Here is a 22,672-nt window from a genome sequence, read left to right as displayed (position 1 = left end):
CGTGTCCAACTCTTTGCGACCCCATGAATCGCAGCACCCCAGGCCTCCCTGTCCATCACCAACTCCTGGAGTTCACTCAGACTCACGTCCATCAAGTCGGTGATGCCATCCAGCCATCTCATCCTCTGTCATCCCCTTCTCCTCCTGCCCCCAATCCCTCCCAGCATCAGAGTCTTTTCCAATGAGTCAACTCTTCACATGAGGTGGCCAAAGTACTGGAGTTTCAGCTATAGCATCATTCCTTCTAAAGAAATCCCAGGGCTGATCTCCTTCAGAATGGACTGGTTGGATCTCCTTGCAGTCCAAGGGACTCTCAAGAGTCTTCTCCAACACCACAGTTCAAAAGCATCAATTCTTTGGCACTCAGCCTTCTTCATAGTCCAACTTTCACATCCATACATGACCACTGGAAAAACCATAGCCTTGACTAGATAGAGCTAAAGTAGACATATTTAAAAAGACTGATGCCTCTCCAAATTCTCCTGTATCTTTTCTATTTGCAAAACAGTTATGAGTTTTACGAATAGAAAAACCACAGTGAAATGGGTTAGTGAGTAACTAAGAGGTGTCGAGAAAATGCAATCCACAATGAGAGACTGCTAATAGAAACATACTCCCTCCTCATTTTCCTTTCTCAGAAGCAAATTTGGGGTTAGTCTGGTTTTCAAATCTAGATTGTAGGTCAATGCTTGCATACTCAGTTGCTCAGTTGTGTCCAACTCTGCCACCTCATGGACTGTAGCCCACTAGGCTCCTCTGTCCATGGAATTTTCCAGGCAAGAATACTAGAGTGGGTTGCCATTTCCTACTCCAGGGACTCTTCCTGGCCAGGGATCGAACCTGCATCTCTTATATCTCCTGCACTGGCAGGCAGATTCTTTACCACTGTGCTTCCCTGTAGGTCAATAGAAATCCAGTAATAGATAGGCATTCTCGGAAAATAGAGATATCCTCCTGAATTAAAGGATATTGACCCCTTTTATTGTAACTTCCTGTCTTAACATGTATAAATCTATTATTAAACAATAATAATATTTATCTAATGCATTAGAAACTGTAAAGACTGTTTGTTGTCTAATTTTCACAAGGACTCGGTGAGACAGCCGCGATCTCTATCTTTAGGTGTGGAAATGGAGGTGGGGTAAGAGATGACGCAGGCTAGGGAATCCCACTAGGTTTGCTAGAGCCTAGCGCAGGCACCACGAGTGTCCAGCACACCAGGCCTTGCAGAGCACCTACTGGACCCCACCTTGACCACACCTGACTCCAGGCCCTGACTCTGAAGACAACTGCTTTCCTCTGAAGGGGAAAAGAAAACAAAAGCAAAACCACCACCACCAAGAAAACCCCAAAAGTGACAATGAGCACCTTTGTTCTGGCTGGATTAGAGGGCAGCTACCCGATTGTCAGCCTGGGTACATTTGGAGTTAAAATGAACATGAGCAAAATTGCTGAATCATTATTGCACAATTATGCTGTAAACCTGATGCTGCTGATACGTGAAAAGCCTGGAGGTTCATATCACTTCAAATCACCTCTAGAGGCTGAAACCAAGCGGCTCCCATTTTTACAAAGTTTTACATATCTGCATTTTAAAATGTATTTATCTAAACAAGTGGTACCTAATTAAGAGTACAAGCTTTTACACAGCAAAGGAAACTGTAAACTAAATGAAAAGACAACCTAAGGAATGGGAAAAAATATTTGCAAACAGTGCAACCGATAAGGGCTTAATTTACAAAATATACAAACAGCTCATGCAACTCAACAGCAACAGCAACAAAAAAAACCCAAACAACCCAACTGAAAAACAGGCAGAAGACATTTCTCCAAAAGAGATATACAGATGGCCAACAGGCACATGAAAAGATTCTCAGCACCGCTAATTATTAGAGAAGTGAAAATCAAAACTACAGTGAGATACATCACCCCAGTCAGAGTGGCCATCATTAGAAGTCTACAAAAAACAAATGCTGGAAAGGGTGTGAAGAAAAGGGAACCCTCTTACACTGTTGGTGGGAATGTAAATTGGTACAGCCACCATGGAAAACAGTAAGGAGGTTCCTCAAAAAACTAAAAATAAGTGTCCATATGATCCAGCAATTCTATTCTTGGGCATATACCCAGACAAAACTGTAATTCGAAAAGACAGATGGACCCTATGTTCACAGCAGCACTATTTGCAATAGCCAAGGAAACCATCTAAACGTCTATGACAGATGAATGAATAAGGATGTAGTATATATTTTATGTCCACACAATGGAATCGTACTCAGCCACAAAAAGAATGTAATAATGCCATTTGCAGCGACATTGATGGACCTAGAGATTATCGTACTAAGTGAAACGTCAGGGAGGGAAAGACAAACACCATGATATCACTCACACATAGAAGCTAAAATATGATCCAAATCAGCGTATCTACAAAACAGAAGCAGACAATATGGAAAGCAGAGTTTGGCTGCCAAGGTAGGGGTGGTGGGAGCTGGTAGGGAAGGAGGAAGGGGGGTTTGGAGTTAGCAGAAGCAAACTATAATGTATGGAATGAATAAGCAGCAAGGTTCCACTGTACAGCTCAGAGAACTACATTCAATATTCTATGACAAACCATAATGGACAAGAGTGTGAAAAAGAATATATCAATATATGCGTGTTATTTGTTATTGTTTAGTCGCTAAGTCGAGCGCGACTCTCGTGACCCCAGGGACTGTAGCCCTCCAGACTCCTCTGCCCATAGGATTTCCCAGGCAAGAATACTGGAGTGGGTTGCCATTTCCTTCTCCAGGGGATCTTCCCAACCCAGGGATCAAACCTGTGTCCCTGCATTGGCAGGAGATTCTTTTACCACTGAGCCACCTGGGCAGCCCTGTGCGTGTGCATATATGTGTGTGTGTGTACATAACTGATCCACTTTTCTGTACGGAAGAAATTAACACAACAGTGTAAATCAACTATAGTTCAATAAAATTTTTAAAAGTTAAAAATTATTATTATTTTTTTTAAATTTCTTTTAATTATAAATATCAAAATGAATCCACCACAGGTATACATGTGTTCCCCATCCTGAACCCTCCTCCCTCCTCCCTCCCCATACCATCCCTCTGGGTCGTCCCAGTGCACCAGCCCCAAGCATCCAATTAATGTATTGTTTTCATATATTTTCTCCCTTAAAATACTAATTTTACTTTTGTTTATCTATGTTTTACAACTTTCAGATTACTTATTTTCTAATTTAAATTATATGCTTTTAGAAAATTCTAATTAGAAATGCACTAAGTTTTAGAAGCTCGGGTAACTTCTCATTTTCTAGTCATCTTCATTTGCTTATTATGTTAAATCCATTTATTGTCTAAATTAAATGATCAATTTTATTTCATTTTATATTAGTATTCATATTATATTAGTATTAGGATCAATATTAGTATTCACATATTTAAGAAGTTTTATAGTTAACTATATTTCTAACTTAATGGCTTACCATATTTTTATTTTTTAATTTGAACTTTTTCATTTTCCTTTTTCATACCTTCCAAAATTTTCATTGCTTGGGTTAATTTTGCATTTCAAATGATTTATTTGAAAATTATTTTATTTTTTAATTCAACCTGGGCAATACAGTTAGAGTATTTTTATATTTTTGTTTCTATATATGCATTTTCTAATTTTCTTATAATGTTATTTTATTATTTGCAAAATAATTTTAACATTTAACCTTTTTGCCAAATAAATAAACAAACAGATAAGACCAAAAGAGCAGAAAGAAATACTGAGGCACATTACAAGGAAGTCAATGATATCTCGCGAGCCACAGTAAGATGTCTGTCCCTTCAGAGAGGCAAGCGTGGCCCTTTCCCTTCTGTTAGCAACATGCACTTCCGGCGGTCGCCACAGAAAGCAGCTGTCCTGCACTGCGATCCCCAGGGCACTGCTGGGGGAAACCAGGAGGAAGCCCTCTACAAGCCCCTGGGACCGCAGACCCTGTCCTGGAGACCCTTTTAACCCCGCCTTCCTTGCAGGCTGGCGTCAAGATTATGCTAATCCACGCCGGTCTCTTGTTGCCTGGTGACAAAGTCTCACAGTTGAGGAGGAAGAACCAGGACAACAGGGTAAGCTTTCCTCTGGTTGCACTTCTTTTACTTTAATTCTGCCAAACAACACCTCTTTAAACTCTTTTCCTTTCCTCCTCTAAGCAAGTGACTTTGGAAATGCAGGCTTCCCTGGTGTGCTTTATTTACAAACCTCAGATGCCAGCTGATTCATTACATAGAAGGGGAGGAAGCCGGCCCTGAGCCCCAGGCAGGAGGGCACCTTGCTGGCGTCCTAGGCACCTGGGCCATGACAAGCTTGGGAGGTTAGTGTGGGGACCTGTGGGCCTTTGGGGTCACCTTGATGAGCTTTCAGAGTCTGAGTCCCCCTGAGTGTTGTTTCCTGCTCCACAAGCAGGTGGGGACGAGTGTGTGTACCAGTCCTCACCCGGCCAATCACCCCTCTAAGGAAACTCGCTCAGTGTGGAGGCTGGAGCCTGCGAAGGGACCCTGATGACTGCTGACTGTGCTGGGGTTTAGAGCACAGTCTGTCTTTTGAGAAGTCTAGAGATAAACCCTTTCTTTGAGGGATCCTGGACCCCGGAACCCACAAACACGTGGTTGAGTCTCAGGCTGGGGTGGGCCGTGCAAGGAGGTATACTCAGCATAGAACACACTAGACGACACTCTTCACGTCCCTATTTCTACCACAGGCAAAGGTAGGTGCTGCTACTTCGAGTCTCCGGGAGTTTGGATGAGCCACCAGCCTCTCTGAGCCTCAGGTGCCATATCTGTCCAGTGGAGATCAAAATCAATACATACATCAGGCAGGTGTAAGAATTGGTTATAGTGTCTGTAAAATGCCTGGCCTGTGTGGAGTAATTTGAAGGAGGTGGTCAATATGGTGCTGTTGGGTGAATTTATCAGCATTATTTGCCATCATACAGGTGCTAGGAACCACATTACCATTCACTGAGTACCATTTAACATACAATCACTTAGCATACAGTCATCACCTCAATTTTCACAAAAACCTGAAATTTTCTAACCCATTTTGCAGATTAGTAAACTGAGCTCACGATTAAAATCAAATTGTCAGTGAGGGTAGGGACGGAGCCCAGTTCTATTGGCCTCCAAGCTTCCACATTCCCCTTCAAGGTATCTCACAGCTTCACAGGTGGGCAGGTTTATAGCAAAGACTTTCTCAATGCTGGGGACTGTCCTGCAGCAGATGGGGGTACCACATGGGGTGCCTGCCCGTGCACATTGCTGGGGTGTACCACCCCTCAGCAAGTTCTCACTGGGGCCAGATGGGGCGTGGTGCAGAAAAAATGCAGGTATCACTGGACACTTGAGAACTGCCCCCCCACTCTGGGATCCTGGTTGGGGTGGGAGGCACTGTGCCTCAGAGGAGCTGTCTGTCTTTCTGATAGAGTAACCCAAAGTCTGCCCCTGGGAGGCAGGGATACCCCCGCAAGGAAGGATGCTGTGCTGCGGGGTCTGAATCAGGTTTCTGCCCAGCTGGAATCCTGGTGTCCTGGCTCCACTGACATCAATTGTGTGGTCCTGTCCAGCTGTGGCTCCTCTCTGCACCCCGTCCCCCACAGTCCCAACACTCACCCTCACCTCGCCCTTCAGAAGAGACAGTTTTATAATTCTATTTACAGAAGTGGACGCTGAAGCTCAGCGAGGCTCCTCGGACTGTCTAGGGTCACAGGACGGCACATGGGGAGCTGGGTGGCAACCCACGTGGGTCTAAGGCCCCTGCCCTTTTCTCCCTGCCAATCTGCTTCTCCGAGCCCAGTTTCTTTATCTGCAAGGGAGGGCCAGGCTGTGAGAAAATGCAATTGTGTCTGTCTGGCAATAGCAGTGCTTAAACCACGTTGATTGAAACTGAATTAGTTGATTGAAACTGAATTAATGCTCACCTCTTGGGGTTTAAAGGTACCAGCACTGACTTTGGTTCTTTGCTTTTTGGGTGTCAGGGTTGCTTCGTGTACTTTGAACATGTTGCTTGATGAACAAAGCATTTCTAGGCTGTTAAACTAATAATCTTAATATTTTATTTTAATTGTAAGGCACCTATTCCCTTTTGTTCCTTTAACAAATCCAATTAAAACAAAGCACTTTCAGAATCACAAAATAGATGCTATTAAACCAATAAGGAATCATAATCTTTTGCTATTGGGCCATGTGATCCCCTGGGAACTTTTGCTTCAAATAAAAGTTGAATTCTTATTACCCTCCAGGGGGAAGGGGCCCGTTTGACAGATAATGGCTTCACAGGCAGCCCTTGTGCAGCCCCACATGGGTGCTGAGGACAAAGAAGTAAATAATATTAGAGGCAGAGGAACCTGTACATGTGTAATATAAAATCCTTAGCACTGCGTTGATCAAATTAACCAGATAATCACCAAATGAAGTGAACTTTCCATACAGACACTCTGTCTGTGGCAGCTCTGATGTCATAGGCGGAACATGCCACCCAGAAGCCCTGGATTAAGTTGAGTGGCCTGAGCTTGGATAAACTGCTTTACGCCCACCTCACCCCCAGGTCCTTATCTTTGGGTAGCAGGAATATTCCTACCTCAGAAAGTCATGAGGGCTAAAGAAATGGCAAATCGGAGGGCACTTTCTTTGTGAAGGGGGCATGAAGGGCCTCTAAAGGCTGGGTGTTCGTGGGAGGGTGTGCGTGCTGAGGGCCGTGGAGGGGCGGACAGCATGGTGGGTCCGACAAAGGCTGCAGTCTGGGACTCTCGGAAGTGCATCTTCCAAGTGTTTGCTTTTCAGGTGAGGCCAGGCCATGAAATGCACTTCTGGCGACCGCACACAGCGTCTCAGAGCCCTGCACAGCAGGCAGGCACCCTTCCACCCCTGCCCAGGGCAGCAGAGGGCCAGCTTCTCTGGTGGGCACGTGGGAATACAGTGGGTTAGTGTTCTGAGCCCATGCTGGATGGAACACGGAACCTTTAAGGAGGCCCACATCTCGGGAGCCCGGGGGTACCAGAGGGACTCAGGAACAATAGATTTCTGTCTCCATCATCACTCCCTTGTCCTCATTTTTTTTAAGAGGTCAAATTATTTCAGTTTATTTTTATACAACATGTTATGGGAATGTTGGTAAAATTCTAAGAAGATACACAAGTAGAACAGTAATATACAATAATTTTTAAAATTTCTAATACATGTTTTCCTTTAAAAAAAAAAAAGGATACATATAAAATTTATTTAGACTTCCCTGGTGGCTTAGATGGTAAAGCGTCTGCCCACAATGTGGGAGACCTGGGTTCAATCCCTGGGTTAGGAAGATCTCCTGGAGAAGGAAATGGCAATCCACTCCAGTATTCTTGCCTGGAGAATCCCATGGACAGAGGGGGCACACACCTATAAATGAACTGACTGGTAGCATTACATGTACCCTTTAAACTGTTTCCCCGCCCTCTCTCATTGTTGATCTCCAAGTTCGTACATTTAAATGACTCCACTAATGCTATCATTGGAGAAGGAAATGGCAACCCACTCCAGTGTTCTTGCCTGGAGAATCCCAGGGACGGGGAAGCCTGGTGGGCTGCCATCTATGGGGTCGCACAGAGTCGGACACAACTGAAGTGACTTAGCAGCAGCAGCAGCAATGCTATTAAAATAGCTTGAAATTCATATTATTCAATTACATTCAGGTCTATACACATACACCTGCATCTGTGAAGACAAGAACCCCACACACTGGCCCCTAGACAGTGGAATGACAGGCAACACGCCCACAGCAAAGGCAACTGGGGGAAGAGAGGCAGGACACTGTAGTGGGAAGACCATACATTTTGGCATTACACACCCAGGCTCGTGGGCGTGTAACACCTGGGGAACCTAGGCCTAGCTGAGCTGTGTGGTCTTGTGAACTTGGGGAAGTCACTTCACTTCTCTGAGCCTTAATTCTCTTATATTAAAAATAGGATGGACACTTGCATGATTGCTATGGAGATTAGAGATACAGAAAGGGCCCAGCACATGCTGGCAATGGTTACTTTGGTGCATACCACCTGAATGAAGAGTAGTGAGTGGCTCTTGACATCGCGAAGCATTTCCAAAACTGACTCCAGAAAGCCCTCACAATCGTGGGGTCCCTGTAGGATTTCACCCCTCCTGCCTGTCACCGTCATTTCTCTCCATCAACTCCACCAAGCGTCTGCTGGGGGTACTGCTGGGAACTGCACGGAAATCTTTCTCCCTCTAGTCTGTCCGTTTCCTAACAATCTGTCCTTCTGCCCACAGGAAAGCAGAGCTCAATCTAGCTGGGGGCAGAAGTGAAAAAAATAAAAGCACTTCATGTCTATATCTCCAGTGAGTCTATGCTCCAAAAGGCAGATCTAGTTGTAGAAAACACAGCTCCTGGCCCAGAGTGGGTTCTGGGCAAAGAGTAATTCTTTCCCCCAGCTTAGATGACTCTTGAGTCAAACATCCATGCCTATTTTAGAGGTCTGGCCAAGGTTCTAGACATCCCATTGACAGACAGCACCAAGGTGACCACCCACATCTCCACCTGCCACAGGGCTTCTCATGTGAAGGAACAGCTCAGTCTGGGAAGGGGTCAGGGACATGGGGAGCGATCTGAAGGCTCACAGGACGTCACAGCAGAGGCGAGGCTCTCCTCTTACATATCTATGAATGTGTCTTATTAGTCAGGAGAGAGAATAATGAATGACTTTTGAACGACTGACTTCACTGAGGGAAATTTGCATTACTTCCTCTTAAGAGATGTCCCACAAGCAAAAGAGATTTCTCCCCTACATGATACAAAGCTTCCTAAGTTAGTCCCAAACTGGGGCTGTGAAACAATGATGACTTTGGGGGTTCCAGTTCCACAAGATGTCTGTCCTGGTCTCAGTGCATCAGTGAAAAGGGTAAAATAATTATGAGATCGTGTTAGCAAAAGGTTTAAAGCTATCATACACACACACACACACACACACACACACACATATATATATATATGGACTGGAGTGGGTTGCCATTGCCTTCTCCGATATATATAATTGTTCTTAAAAATATAAAGATACATGACTGTGAAGCATCAGATAAATTCTAGTATTCTAGTGAAAGATAATGATCTTACAACTGAAAATGCTTGCAGATATTTTGATGGTTTTAAAATATAAGTTGCCATTATATTTTTAATTTAGATATCCATGGGGTGTCCCACCATGCCGGTTGATTCACAATGACTAGATAGAAAAATTAATTAGAAATTAAAGTCAAACCAACTGGACCAGTTTTAATAAAGTATAAAAACCAATTGTATAAAACAAAAAGACAGTACATTTAGAAACTTCTATTTATGTTTCTAAGCTGTTCATGTGAAATGAAATCTATTATTTGACTACCCTCTATCTGTCTATCTGACCATCATTCTGTCTGTTCATCCATCTGTCTATCTACCTACCCATCTATCTGATTATCTATTTACATTTCTTTCTCCCTATAATTGCCCTTGTGTGGATTGACCCTACACTGATATTTGAAGATTCTATGAATTGATAACCACAGGTCATCAATGAGATTTAGCTGTACTGAAAGATCATCTATTTCACACTTCTTTTGGCAATACATATTCTCCTACCCAGTGGGCAGGCCTAGGCAGGATGCTGACCATTCAGAGTTGAATAAAAAAAGGGATGGATGTCCCTGGGCTCTGGGGGTTCCTGGCACTGGTGTGCTTCTAGCAGCTCTCACAGCTTAGAGGGGTTACAATGGACCCTGAGCAATACACCCTGCCTTCCCTAGCCAAGGGCAAGTGTCCCAGACAGATAAAGTGGGAGAAACCTGAAGCGGGTGGGGACTGAGCAGGCTTCTCCTGGCCTGGGCTGTCTGGGGGCCCGTATGTGCTGAGAAAGAGGAGAATGTGTCATCCCAGCTAGCTCCTCCTTTGCCTGCGGGTGATGATGACTGAGCCCGCTCTGAGCCAAGGGCCCGTTTGGAGAAGTCCTTGTGGACAGCTCCATGCTGCTTCCTCCCCATCAGTCGTCAGAGCTGAGAGGCTTCTTACCATGGTGCAGGTGGGCTTTGGGGAGTAGGCACAGCTGGGCTTAACTGGTTGGATCTCCAGTCTATGGGAAGCATTCTTCCCAACTAGGGCCTTCTGCCCTTACTTGCTGTGCTTGTCCTCTCTGAGCTGAACTTTGTCTTAATTAAATGCAAGAAATACAAAAGACAGCCTGGGCTTTTTGGGGCTCAGGAGAATCTGGTGGCCAGAATCAGTAACAATCTAGATTTTAACTTTTTGAGTTTAGAAACTGGCTCTGTGTATTGTTAACCTGTATAAATAACACAGAGACTTGGTACCTAGTAGGCTCTCGATAAACTCACTGAATGAGAGTATAGATGGATGAATGAACGCAGGGATAAGCACATGGACTTGGCTCAAATTAGCCCCAAAGAAGTAACAAGAATCATGAACAAAGGAAACTTTGCTATGCTTTCAGACCCAACTATACTTTCAGAGTTGCCGAGTAAAATACAGAATTATGTAGTGTTTGGGGCATGCTGCTGCTGCTAAGTTGCTTCAGTCATGTCCGACTCTGTGTGACCCCATAGAGAGCAGCCCACCAGGCTCCCCCGTCCCTGGGATTCTCCAGGCAAGAACACTGGAGTGGGTTGCCATTTCCTTCTCCAATGCATGAAAGTGAAAAGTGAAAGTGAAGTCGCTCAGTCGTGTCTGACCCTCAGCGACCCCATGGACTGCAGCCTACCAGGCTCCTCCGTCCATGGGATTTTCCAGGCAAGAGTACTGGAGTGGGGTGCCATTGCTTTATGTATACTCAAAACTGTCCATTGTTTATCTGAAGCTCAGATTTGATGGGGTATCTTGCAATTGTATTTGCTAAGTCTGGCAACCGTACCATGAGAAGTCATTGATAAACACGATTAGAACACAGGCTCCCCTGTCTCGGTCCATGTTTGTTTTAATTATGATTTTAATTCAAGGGCAGTAGGACAGCTTTCCTGATATGCCACCCTGTGCAGAGCTGTCCCCACCGTGTGCGTGTCCATACACATGGTTTGCATGCATACGTACCCCAGCAGGGCCCACACGATACACATGTGGATGCCCTGTACAAGGCAAAACATTCAGTTCAGTTCAGTTGCTCAGTCATGTCCAACTGTTTGTGACCCCATGGACTGCAGTATGCCAGGCTTCCCTGTCCATCACCAACTCCCAGAGATTACTCAAACTCATGTCCATTGAGTCGGTGATGCCATCCAACCATCTCATCCTCTGTTATCTCCTTCTCTTCCCACCTTCAATCTTTCCTAGCATCATTATGTAGACTTTTAAGACTGTCTTTTTTACTTAGCAGGATGATTCTGAGAGTCATCCAAGTTGTTGCATGTATCAATAGATTTGTTCTCTTTATGCTTAATAGTACCGATTATAGGATTATAGGGAGAAGCCACAACTTCTTATCCATCCAGGCACTGAAAGACCTTCAGAATTTTGTTTCCCTTTGTGACAAATGTGAATAGAGCGATTAGAAACCCAAGTTTTCATGGGAACCTGAGTTTTTGGCTTTGGTGGGTAGGCGTTAAGTATTTAGCTGGGGAAATGCTGGGTCATATAATAAGTGTATGGTTAATTTTATCAGAAATTGCCAAACTGTGTTTTTCATGGTGATATTACCATTTTGAATCCCCATCAGCAATATGTAAGCATTCTAGTTGCTCCACACCCTCACCAAATCTTTGTATTACTGGTTTTTATGTTTGTTTGTTTGTTTTCTGTTTTGGGCATTTTAGTAACTGTGCAGTGGTGTCTGACTGTGATTTTCATTTAAATTTCCCTAGTGACTAATGACACTGAGCAATGCTTTGTGGTTTTGCGGCTTATTAACCATCCATACAACTTCTATGGGGAAATGCTTCATTATTTAAAAAAACTGTATTGTTATTTTCTTATTGCTGACCTTGAGTTCTTTATAAATTCTGGATACTAGTTCTCTGATGGACATGGGGTTTTGTTTGTCTTTCAGAGCAAGGATTTCAAATTTTGTTGAAGTCCAAATTGTCAATATTTCCTTTTATGGATTATACTTTTGCCAGATTCAAAGTCATGAAAAGTTTCACTCCACTTTTCCTTTAGTCTTTGCATAGTAAGTTTATTTCCCCATTCTTTTAGTTTAACTTCCTTTTGTTTATTTAAATTGAGATGGCATATAACTGAATCTTTTATTTTATAATCCACCTGATTGTTCTGGAGATTAAAATATACACACTTATCTTTCTATAGCTTACTGAGAATTAAATTTTACTATTTCCAAAACAACTTAAAAATCTTACTACCATCTAGGTCTCATTAACTTCTCCCATTATGTTGTAGTCGTCATGTGTATTCCATCTACATACATTGACAGTTAAAATTTGTGCTTTCAGCCATCACTTGTATTTTAAAAATTGTAAAAGGAGAAAAAACACAGCCTATTATATTTATCAGATATTTATCATTTCCATTGCTCTTCCCTTATTCTCAAAGTTCAAGCTTCTCTCTAGTTTCTCTTTCATCTAAAGATTCCTTTACTTTTCATTCATCTGAGATTATCTATTTTGCCTTCATTCATAAAGGATGTCTTCATTCGTGGTCTGGTTGGCAGCTCTTTTTCTCAGCATTATTTAGAAAATATTTTTTTCCAGTTACCTCTGGCCTCCACAGTTTCTAGTGAGAAACCTGTAATAATTCATATTGCTGTTTCCCAGTAGGCAAGATATTGTTTTTTTCTTTAATGTTGAGTAGTTTGGTTCTGTCTGAATGTGGATTTCCTCCCGGGAAGAGGAAATGGCAACCCACTCCAATATCCTTGCCTGGGAAATCGCACGGACAGTGGAGCCTGGTGGGCTACAGTTCATGGGGTCACAAAGAGTCAGTCACGACTGAGCAACTGAGCAGGCGTGCACTGCATGTGTTACACAAACATAGCTCCTGGTAAAGGGCCTGATGATGAAGCAGAGAAAGTGCAGACACCTCCCCCCCATCCCTGCAGGGAATTGGAGGCAGTGCCTTTGTCTCCTGACAGCATGCTTCTTCTGGGCAAGGGGAAGTTGACCCAAAATAGAAAATCAGCAAGCAAGAGACACCAAGTTGTAGAAAAGAAAAGAGCTTCTAGAATAGGCAGGCCAGTTGCATCCTCTTCCTAACTGTAGACCCTCCTCACTCCTGAGCCTCAGTCTTCTTCACTTTATAATGGGGATAAGCCTATGGATCTTACTTGATTGTTGAGAATTAAAATCAGTATGTGCAAAGGTCCTGACAATAATATTTAATAGTTAACATAAATCAGGCTTTTCCTATGTACCAGGCACTGTTGTAGCACTTTATAGTTTAATTTATACTCCATACTTCCCTGGTGGCTCAGACAGTAAAGCGTCTGTCTACAGTGTGGGAGACCTGGGTTCAATCCCCGGGCTGGGAAGATCCCCTGGAGAAGGAAATGGCAATCCACTCCAGTACTATTGCCTGGAAAATCCCATGGACAGAGGAGCCTGGTAGGCTACAGTCCATGGGGTCACAAAGAGTCGGCCAGGACTGAGCGACTTCACTTTCACTTTCAAGAGTTCTTAGAGGGGGCTGTTTTCACAAATGAGGCAATTGAGGCACGGAAAATATAAGGAAACTGTTCGTGGTAGAACCGGACTTCTAAGCGAGTCTTCTGAGGCTGGAATCAACCTGTCGCTCTGCATGTGCTACTTTTCTGGTGGAAGTCCTGACTGTGGGCAGTCCTAACTGTCCTAGCGGCCCTAGAGGCGCTAGTCCTATGCCATCTACTGGCGCAGAGGTGCCCACAGTTGAACTACAGTGTGGAGGGCGTGAGGGGCAGCAGACAAGGCGGGTGGAGGTGGAGAAAGGCAGCATTGCCTCTGTTCTTCCAGGCTCTGCCCTGCCCCTCTCCTCTGTGCTCATGGGCACGGTGTACACACATTCTCCTACTTGGGGGCTTTTCTGTGCCACCTTTATTACACTGCAAATATGGTAGCAGTGACTAGCTCCTCTGAGTCCAAAAGGCCAAGAGAGGTGTAATATGTAAGTCATTATTAACTCCTCCCACCTTACTCCCTTATATCAAGGCTATATTGCTTCTGAGAACTCAGCAGTCCCACCCTAGGGATTCATAGGGTAACTCTAAGAAAAGACTAGATTTATATGAGGATTGGGGAAAGGGCACACATCCAAGACATTACTCTGCCCCCAACACACACCCAGAAGAGGGTGTATGTAATAATCCAGGACCTAAGTCAGGGAATGGCATAGCCAGAGGGGCACTGAACATCCTTCACGCCGACCTTGAACCTCCCGTTTTACATCTGGGAGCATGAGGTGTGAGGAGGGCATTCAATTTGCTGAAGGTCTTCGGCTAGGCTCCTTCTGCTAATGGCCTACCTTCTCTCCACTCTCCTCTTTCCCTCCTTTTAACCATTGGAAGTAAAGCACTATGATTTGGGGGCAGTCCAGCACCCTCACATCATCTGACTGGACACTGTTTCTCTTTTTACCAGAATCTATCTTCTGGCGGTTTTGTGTGATATTTCCTCTTACTGAACACCAGTCAACCAGAACAACATACTTCAAACACACTCCTCTACTAAAAGAACATGGCCAAGGGAGCAAAAGGCCCCAAGGGCAAGAAGATCACCCTCGCTGTGGCCAAGAATTGTATCAAGATCACATTTGATGGAAAGAAACGCCTTGACTTGAGCAAGATGGGAATTACCACCTTTCCCAAGTGTATTTTGCGACTCACTGATGTGGATGAGCTCGACCTTAGCCGGAATTTGATCAAGAAGATTCCCGATGCCATCTCCAAGTTCCAGAACCTGCGGTGGCTGGACTTGCACAGCAACTACATCGACAAGCTCCCCGAGACCATCGGCCAGATGACTTCTCTGCTCTACCTCAATGTCAGCAACAACAGGCTGACCACCAACGGGCTGCCCGTAGAGCTCAATCAACTCAAGAATATCCGCACTGTGAATTTAGGCCTGAACCATCTGGACAGCGTGCCCACCACACTGGGTGCTCTGAAGGAGCTCCATGAGGTGGGGCTCCATGACAACCTGCTGAGCAACATTCCCAACAGCATCTCCAAGCTCCCCAAGCTGAAAAAGCTCAACACAAAGCGAAATCCCTTTCCCAAGGCAGAGTCATCGGATATGTTCATGGATTCCATCAGAAGGCTGGACAACCTACATCTGGTGGAAGAGAAGGATCTGTGTGGGACTTGCCTGAAAAAATGCCAACAGGCCCGGGACAAGCTGAACAAAATCAAGAGCATGGCCACGGCGATACCAAGAAAGGCCATCTTTTCCACTTTGGTCTCACCCAACTCCATGGCCAAGGAATCCCAGGAAGATTGGAGGTGACCTGGGACCCTGACCCTAAGGCAGTAAGGGACAAGGGAGGTGGAGGGAAGGTGACAATGGGCTGCATCCTCAGAAAACTGAGGGATTCTGCCATTACTGCAATAGCTTCTCCAGTCAAGCCCATAAAATACCTTTCCCTACCTCCTTGGCTTGTGATTTTGTTGATCAGAGGGCTTTTAGTTCTTTGCCATTTCATACACTTCTGTCTTCTCTCCATGCACACACTCACCCACACATACAGGCACAATAAATTTGGAAAGGGCCATGCATCTCATTTTTGCCCCAGACCTCTCTTGCCTACAGCCTGTGGCCCGGGCAGCTGACACAATCTTGTCTCATTATCACAGGTTTCAGGATCAACTACCAGTTCCCCAGTGTGGAGCTTTTTCTACTGGAATGCTTTGGGCCAGGGCCTCAAAAGTCAGGCATCTCTAAGCATTGGTTGGTAGCAGGGCAGATGGACGTTTAGTCTTGGGGAGGGGACAAAACTGGGCCACAGAGTTGGGCAGATATTATCATTAAGTCTTTGCATTAATATTTTGCACTCAAAGCAGTCCTATTCTTTTCTCTTTTCTACATTTGCATAATTTGCTCTAGTAGCTTTTAAACTTGGAGAAGGCAATGGCACCCCACTCCAGTACTCTTGCCTGGAAATCCATGGATGGAGGAGCCTGGTGGGCTGTAGTCCATGGGGTCGCTAAGAGTCGGACACGACTGAAGCGACTTAGCAGCAGCAGCAGCAGCAGCTTTTAGACTAAACCAGCAAGCCCTTGACTGTCTGTGAATGAATGAGGTTCACTCCCATCTAATTATGTGCAATGCTTTTCCATACCTTCGTGGAATAAGGAAAGGATGGGTGCAGATAGGGGTTGCTGCAGTCAATAGATAAATACCTTACCAGGCACTGTGCTAGTAAGTGCAGGGACTGTGCTGTGGGGGAAAGCTTGTCCTGCCCTTTGCAACCTGTAGAAAAGGCAGGTAGAAAGAAGACAGGGCATAATGTCATCGTTAGAGGAAGTTAAGAGATCAGAGCCTAGTGGTGTGCAGGGCTAACCCGGCACAGAGAAAAGACAAACTTTCTGCAGTTGGACAGATCTGGGCCCAGGGAAGCTTTGCTTTTTACTTGCTACCTCCCTGGGCATTTTACTTAGCTTTGGTTCCTTCATCTGTAAAGTGGAAATAACACCAGCCCAACTCCAAGGGTTGTCATGCGTCTCAAGCAGATAGCTCACAAGAGTGAGTACTCAGTAAAAGTCAGTTCCCTCTAAGAACTAGAGCTCAGTGCATCTCACAGCTGAGATCCCACTTTGGACAGTGCCTTGAGTCACTCTAGATCTGCTCGCAGAACTCACAACAGCTGAGGACTTTCTCCGAACCACTCACTCACACTTTCACGCTGCCTAAAAGAAAGGGATCAAGGAAGATAACTTTAGAAAAGTTTGTTGTTGTTTGTTGCTTTAAATCAAGGCTTTCCTGTGCTGGCAGCAAGTTTTGCAGTGGTCAGTGGAAAAGCACTAAGATATTAATAGATATCAATTAGTTTGTTACGACTAATGTATTTCTTTTTCATGTTATATATACCATAGCAGACAGCATATTTCATTTCTTCACTCCTCACTGCTTATTTTCCTTAGAAATGCTTGACTATACTATTTATACTTCTAAAACCTCTGAAGATACAGATTCAAAATTCCTTTCTAGTTTTTCTTGTTTATTAAATGTTGTCTATTATAAAAGTAATGTCACAGCATAGGCTTAAATAGAGCAGCTTAAAGTACCCACAGCTCTACAGTGTAAGTCGCTATGATGTTGACAGATTTCCTTACTAGTTATTTTTCCGTGTATATTTTTATGCATAGTTAAAATAACAACATTCACATCATTTTTATCCTTCTTTGAAACACATGTGGCTGCATGGTCTTAATAACCCTAATTTAAAACATCTGCAAGACAGTCAAACATAGATATACATAACTAAGTTCTTGTTGGACACTTAGATCATTTCCCAAATTGTTTTGTGATAAAGCCTGTATGATTAAAATCTTTAAAATATTTTACATTATTTCCTTGACATATCTTCATTATTGCAAATATTGTACTAAAGCATATGTTTTTAAAACAATTTTTGATATATGCTACCAAGTAGCTTACAGAATATTTGCACCCATTTATCAGTCTGCCAGTAATATATTAGAGAACTCATTTCATTGCATCCTTGTGAGTCCTGAATGTCATCCTTTATATTTTCTTCTTTGTTTAAAGTCCAGAATGCTTTCTGAGAATCCCTTCTATTCCTGAGCAGAGGACGCATGACTGTGAAATGAATGATGAGGCGTCATGGCTCAGGCCCAGGAGATCCCACGAGAATGTCAGGCCTTGGACACGTTCCTAGTAGCCATCCTGCTAGTTTAGCTACGTCGTCTCTACAGAAGCCAGGCGAGGGCATTTGATCCAAGCAAGAAGTGATGGCTAGTTATGCAGATGCTGCCCATTTCCATTCCTCCCACTTGAGACACTTTTTCTTTAGAATTAGTGAGTTAAGGAGACAGATCTACCTGCTCCGCCTACAAAGGGTCTTAGTCTGGAACACAGATTTCTCCTTTCCCCCTTCTCCTGCTCTGTTGTAACAACTTCCCCCACTGTGCTTGGTTTGCAAAAGCCCTCTCTAGCACCTCTCCTGGGTTTACCTCCAGCTGACACCTCTTGCCGTCTTTGGTCTCTAGGTGCTTTACACTACTTTTGTTCTTATAGCCGTGTCTCAGGAAGGGGTTTCAAGTGCATTGAACGTCACCAGGACTGAGAAATAAATGTGCAGGGGCCTTTGATATGCCCCAGGACACACTCACCTTAGACCTCCGGTTCGGCAGGAAACCCTGGCAATATGATGAGTGAAGTTGGGAGACAGAGCTCAGTTATGAAGCGTCTACATTTTACTCCTCTTTCTGTTGGGGAAAGGTCTGATGCTGATGCTCCCTCGTGCCCTAAAACACCACAGTCACCTCTACTTCCTAGAGAGTCTATTAGGCCCCAAAGTACTTGATAGGAAAACCACAAGGCTTTCTCTTTCCTCAAACAGAACAAAACCCTCGTTCCTGCTAACCCAGTAGCCACCCGCTCTGAAAGCCAGGCATGACCTCGGTGACCCTTGCGTGACCTCTGCCTTGCTGTGTTTTTCCTCCATGGTTTGGAGTAATTGCCTTGGCCTCTTGTGTCTTCATCCCCAGGATGCGCTCAACATCACCCTAGAGTAGCTTATGGCAAAAACTTGAAGACTAATCATCTAACAAGAGTAAACAGCTCTGAAGAAGAAAAGCCCTCAGTTAGGAGAAGAGAGAGAGAATGGCAAGGGGAACATTCCGGAAGCCAGGCTCTCCAGTGCTGGCCAAACCACTGACTTGTTTTTTAAATTAATTTTGGTTCTCTTGCATTAGATTACCTGTGTGTGAAAATGACTTTGGGAAATACTTGGTGTGTGGTTTCTTTTTAATGTATATAGAGGACATATTTGAGAAAATGATAGATATAAATTATAGACAATTAAAGATTTAAAAGAAGACTTTAAGACTTAAAAGATTTATGGCCTTTACATGTCACTTTAACTGGTAAGATCCCAACACCAATTGCCTCTGATAATTAAGTATGTATGATGTAATACCGCAAGCAACTAAAATCTATACAAAGCATTTATACCAAAAAACCTCAAGAATACTATAGATAAATCAATGCAGAATTTTAACAAATCTTTCAGTAATACAGAGGTAGGCAGGAAAAACAGACAGAAATGTACAATCGAGAGAAAAATAGGAAATAAAAAATAAAATTTGGCAGACCTAACATGAGTCTGAGTGAACTCCGGGAGATGGTGATGGACAGGGAGGCCTGGTGTGCTGTGATTCGTGGGGTCGCAAAGAGTCGGACACGCCTGAGCGACTGAACTGAACTGAACTGAACATGCTAAAGCTGAAACTCCAGTACTGTGGCCACCTCATGTGAAGAGCTGACTCATTGGAAAAGACTCTGATGCTGGGAGGGATTGGGGGCAGGAGGAGAAGGGGACGACGGAGGATGAGATGGCTGGATGGCATCACCGACTCGATAGACATGAGTTTGAGTGAACTCCGGGAGTTGGTGATGGACAGGGAGGCCTGGCGTGCTGCGATTCATGGGGTTGCAAAGAGTGGGACAGGACTGAGTGACTGAACTGAACTGAACATCTTAATAATTACATGAAATGTCAGTTTCTTTATTTGTAACAGCTGGAAACTAGAAACAAGCAAATTTCCCTCAATAGACAAGTGGTTAAACCAGCTCTGGTTATGAAGCATCTTCTACATTTTATTCCTCTTTCTTTTCTGTCAGGGAAAGGTTTACTCCACATCATGGAATACTACTCAATGATAAAAAGGAACATATGACATACACAAAGCTTGGGTGGATCTCAATGGCATTATTCTGAGTAAAAAAAAGTCCTAGTTCCAAAGATCACATACTCTATGATTCCATTTATACAAAATTCTCTAAATGACAAAATGGTAGAGATGGAAAACAGACCAGCGGTTGCCAGGGGTTAGGGATGATGTCGGGTATTAGAGGGTGGGCATCACCATGAAGTGGTCACATAAGAGACGCCTTTGTGTAGATTCTCGTAACCACCACCACGATCAGCATCACGATTTCTCATATGATAAAATGACAAAGAACCATGCGAACATATTGTACTAACATCACCTTCCTGGTTTTGAAACTGTACTAGAGTTTCATAAGATTTAACCATTGGGGGGAATTTAAGTGAAGGCTGCACGAGTCTCTCTGTATTCCTTTTGCAACTTCCAGTGAATCTATAGCTCTTTTAAAATAAAAACATTTTAAAGATCATGTACACACTGCTATATTTAAAACAGATAACCAACAAAGACCTACTGCCCAGCACAGGGAGCTCAGCTCCATGTTATGTTCCGGTCTGGATGGGAGGGGGCTTGGGGGAGGATGGATGCCTGTATATGGATGGCTGAATCCCTTCACTGTCCACCTGAATCTACCACAGCATTGTTAATCAGCTGTACCCCAATACAAAATATTGTTGGTATTAAAAAATTAAAATTCAAAAACAAACAAAAAATCTTACAGCCTATATGAAGTGATAAACAGATCTTTGTATCTGCCAAGTGCTAACTTATGAGTAACTATTGGAGAAGGCAATGGCACCCCACTCCAGTACTCTTGCCTGGAAAATCCCATGGACAGAAGAGCCTGGTGGGCTGCAGTCCATGGGGTCGCAGAGAGTCGGACACGACTGAGCGACTTCACTTTCACTTTTCACTTTTCACTTAGATGCATTGGAGAAGAAAATGGCAACCCACTCCAGTGTTCTTGCCTTGAGAATCCCAGGGACGGGGGAGCCTGGTGGGCTGCTGTCTATGGGGTCTCACAGAGTTGGACACGACTGAAGCGACTTAGCAGCAGCAGTAGCAGCAGCAGCAGCAGCATGGCAAGCTTAAAGTTCCTCAACCATCCCGAAGAGTTAAGGCATTTTAGGGGAAAAAGCACCTTAACTTCAGATCACTGGACTAATGCAAAATTATCCATGTTGATCTTATCCTTGAATATTTCTGAGAAAGATGTTAAAATAATAAAAAGACAATGCATGGCTTTTTGATCTGCACTCCAGATTTCCTGGTGGTGGTTAGGCACAAGCAGCAAATGGGGTGGGGGGACTGTGAGTCCTCAAGTGTTCCTTTCACACTTCTGGACTTTAACATACCTGTCTACTACCCCATGTGAGCAGCTGACCAGGTGAAGCTGGTTGGACAAAGGGGCCAGGCTTGGTGCAGAGAGAAGGACTTCAGTTAGACCTCTGCCTCAAAATAGGTCTGAGGTCATGGATAAGGACAGGGCTTCCAGGCGGCACTAGTGGTAAAGAACCTACCTGCCAATGCAGGAGACACACAAGACTTGGGTTTGATCCTTGAGTCAGGAAGATCACCAGGGGGAGGGCATGGCAACCCACTCCAGTATTCTTGCCTGGAGAATCCCATAGACAGAGGAGCCCGGCAGGCTATGGTCCGTAGGGTCACAAAGAGTCGGGCATGACTGAAGCATCTTAGCACACACGCATGCCTGGGTAAGAATACAGCTAAGAGGAAATATGACCAACAAAGACAAGGAGCAACAGAAATGGGGCCAAAACAAGGTGGGAGCAGGACCCGGGCAGAGCTCACCTCTGGTCACCGGATTCCACTGCCCATTGCCTACTGAGCCAACCATGGGAGAAGCTCCACAACGCCAGGGCACTGGCTGTTCCCCGTAGTGTTTAGCTCACCTCTGGTTCTAGCGGTTCTGCTCTAACCCCAGGGTCTGAGTTGTGCAGCCCCTACTACTGCCCTCCTAGGCTGTGCTTCGCCAAGACGCTCACGGAGCATGTTTCTCCACTCAGTGATGGAGCTGAAGTTCTCTTTGTCAAAGTAACCATGCACATTACAGACTCTCAGCCTCCCAGTTGGTCATCAGTGACAACCTCTGGAGAGTAGTGACTGAAGCGGCAGAAATGGGAAGATGGAGTACTTGAAATTTAGCCTCCATGCTGCTAACAGTGATGCCCTGATTATCACGGAAGATCCTCTTCTTATGGGGATTTATAGCTTATGTTTGGTTTTCTAAGTTCTTTTCCTTTCATTATGTTTCAAAGATATTCTATGAAGGAAACTCATTCATTAAAGGAAATCTATACAGGACACTACTTACTTAACTGCAGAACTTCGTGCCAAAAAATGAATTTCATCCTAACCATTACATTTAAATTAGCTATAAAATTGAGAAAACCTTTCAGAATTTACGAATACAGTAAGGCCCCGAATACAAACCCTGCCTTACAACCGACAATTTCCTCCAGCCCAGGGACACTTTTGTCTTAATGGTGTGGCAAGTGAATATTTCAGACCTCAGGGACCATGGCTGTGGAAGGATGCCTCTAGCCCATTCAAAGACGTGTGTAGCATGCAACAGAGATTTGAGAAAGAGGAAGAGCCGGACGGGCATCTGGCCCTTGTATTTCTCTGAGCTTTGTAAACTCTGAGCTCAATAGGAGCTGAGATCACCCCAGAAAGGAATGGAACTGAGCCAGATCATGTTAGCATCCCAAAGAAATGTCTGTACAGAAGAAGTCCAAATGCTAGGGCTCTATTTTTCAGTGAATCAATAGAGAAAATTATATTCTTCAGCACTTTTTGTTCATTTTTTATAAACAAGGG

At 44.2% G+C, this 22,672-nt stretch overlaps 2 protein-coding genes across 4 annotated transcripts in view; one reads left to right on the top strand and one right to left on the bottom strand.

Moving 5' to 3' along the window:
* Positions 1–22,672, bottom strand: part of WDFY4 (WDFY family member 4) — a 252,064-nt gene that overhangs the window by 39,769 nt on the left and 189,623 nt on the right. The gene's annotated exons all lie outside the window — the stretch shown is intronic.
* LRRC18 (leucine rich repeat containing 18) lies at positions 3,765–15,565 on the top strand. Its single transcript, XM_010854419.1, has 2 exons — positions 3,765–4,106; positions 14,562–15,565. The coding sequence occupies exon 2, from the start codon at positions 14,658–14,660 to the stop codon at positions 15,423–15,425; it is 768 nt and encodes a 255-aa protein (XP_010852721.1). The 5' UTR covers positions 3,765–4,106; positions 14,562–14,657; the 3' UTR covers positions 15,426–15,565.

The sequence above is a fragment of the Bison bison genome, unplaced genomic scaffold (genome assembly GCF_000754665.1).
Source record: "Bison bison bison isolate TAMUID 2011002044 unplaced genomic scaffold, Bison_UMD1.0 scf7180017864341, whole genome shotgun sequence".
NCBI lineage: Eukaryota > Metazoa > Chordata > Mammalia > Artiodactyla > Bovidae > Bison > Bison bison.
This window is presented reverse-complemented; position numbering and strand designations above follow the sequence as displayed.

What these genes read in the sequence shown, in the direction of transcription:
- LRRC18 (XM_010854419.1), top strand. Translation starts at nt 14,658, where the DNA reads ATGGCCAAGGGAGCAAAAGGCCCCAAGGGCAAGAAGATCACCCTCGCT.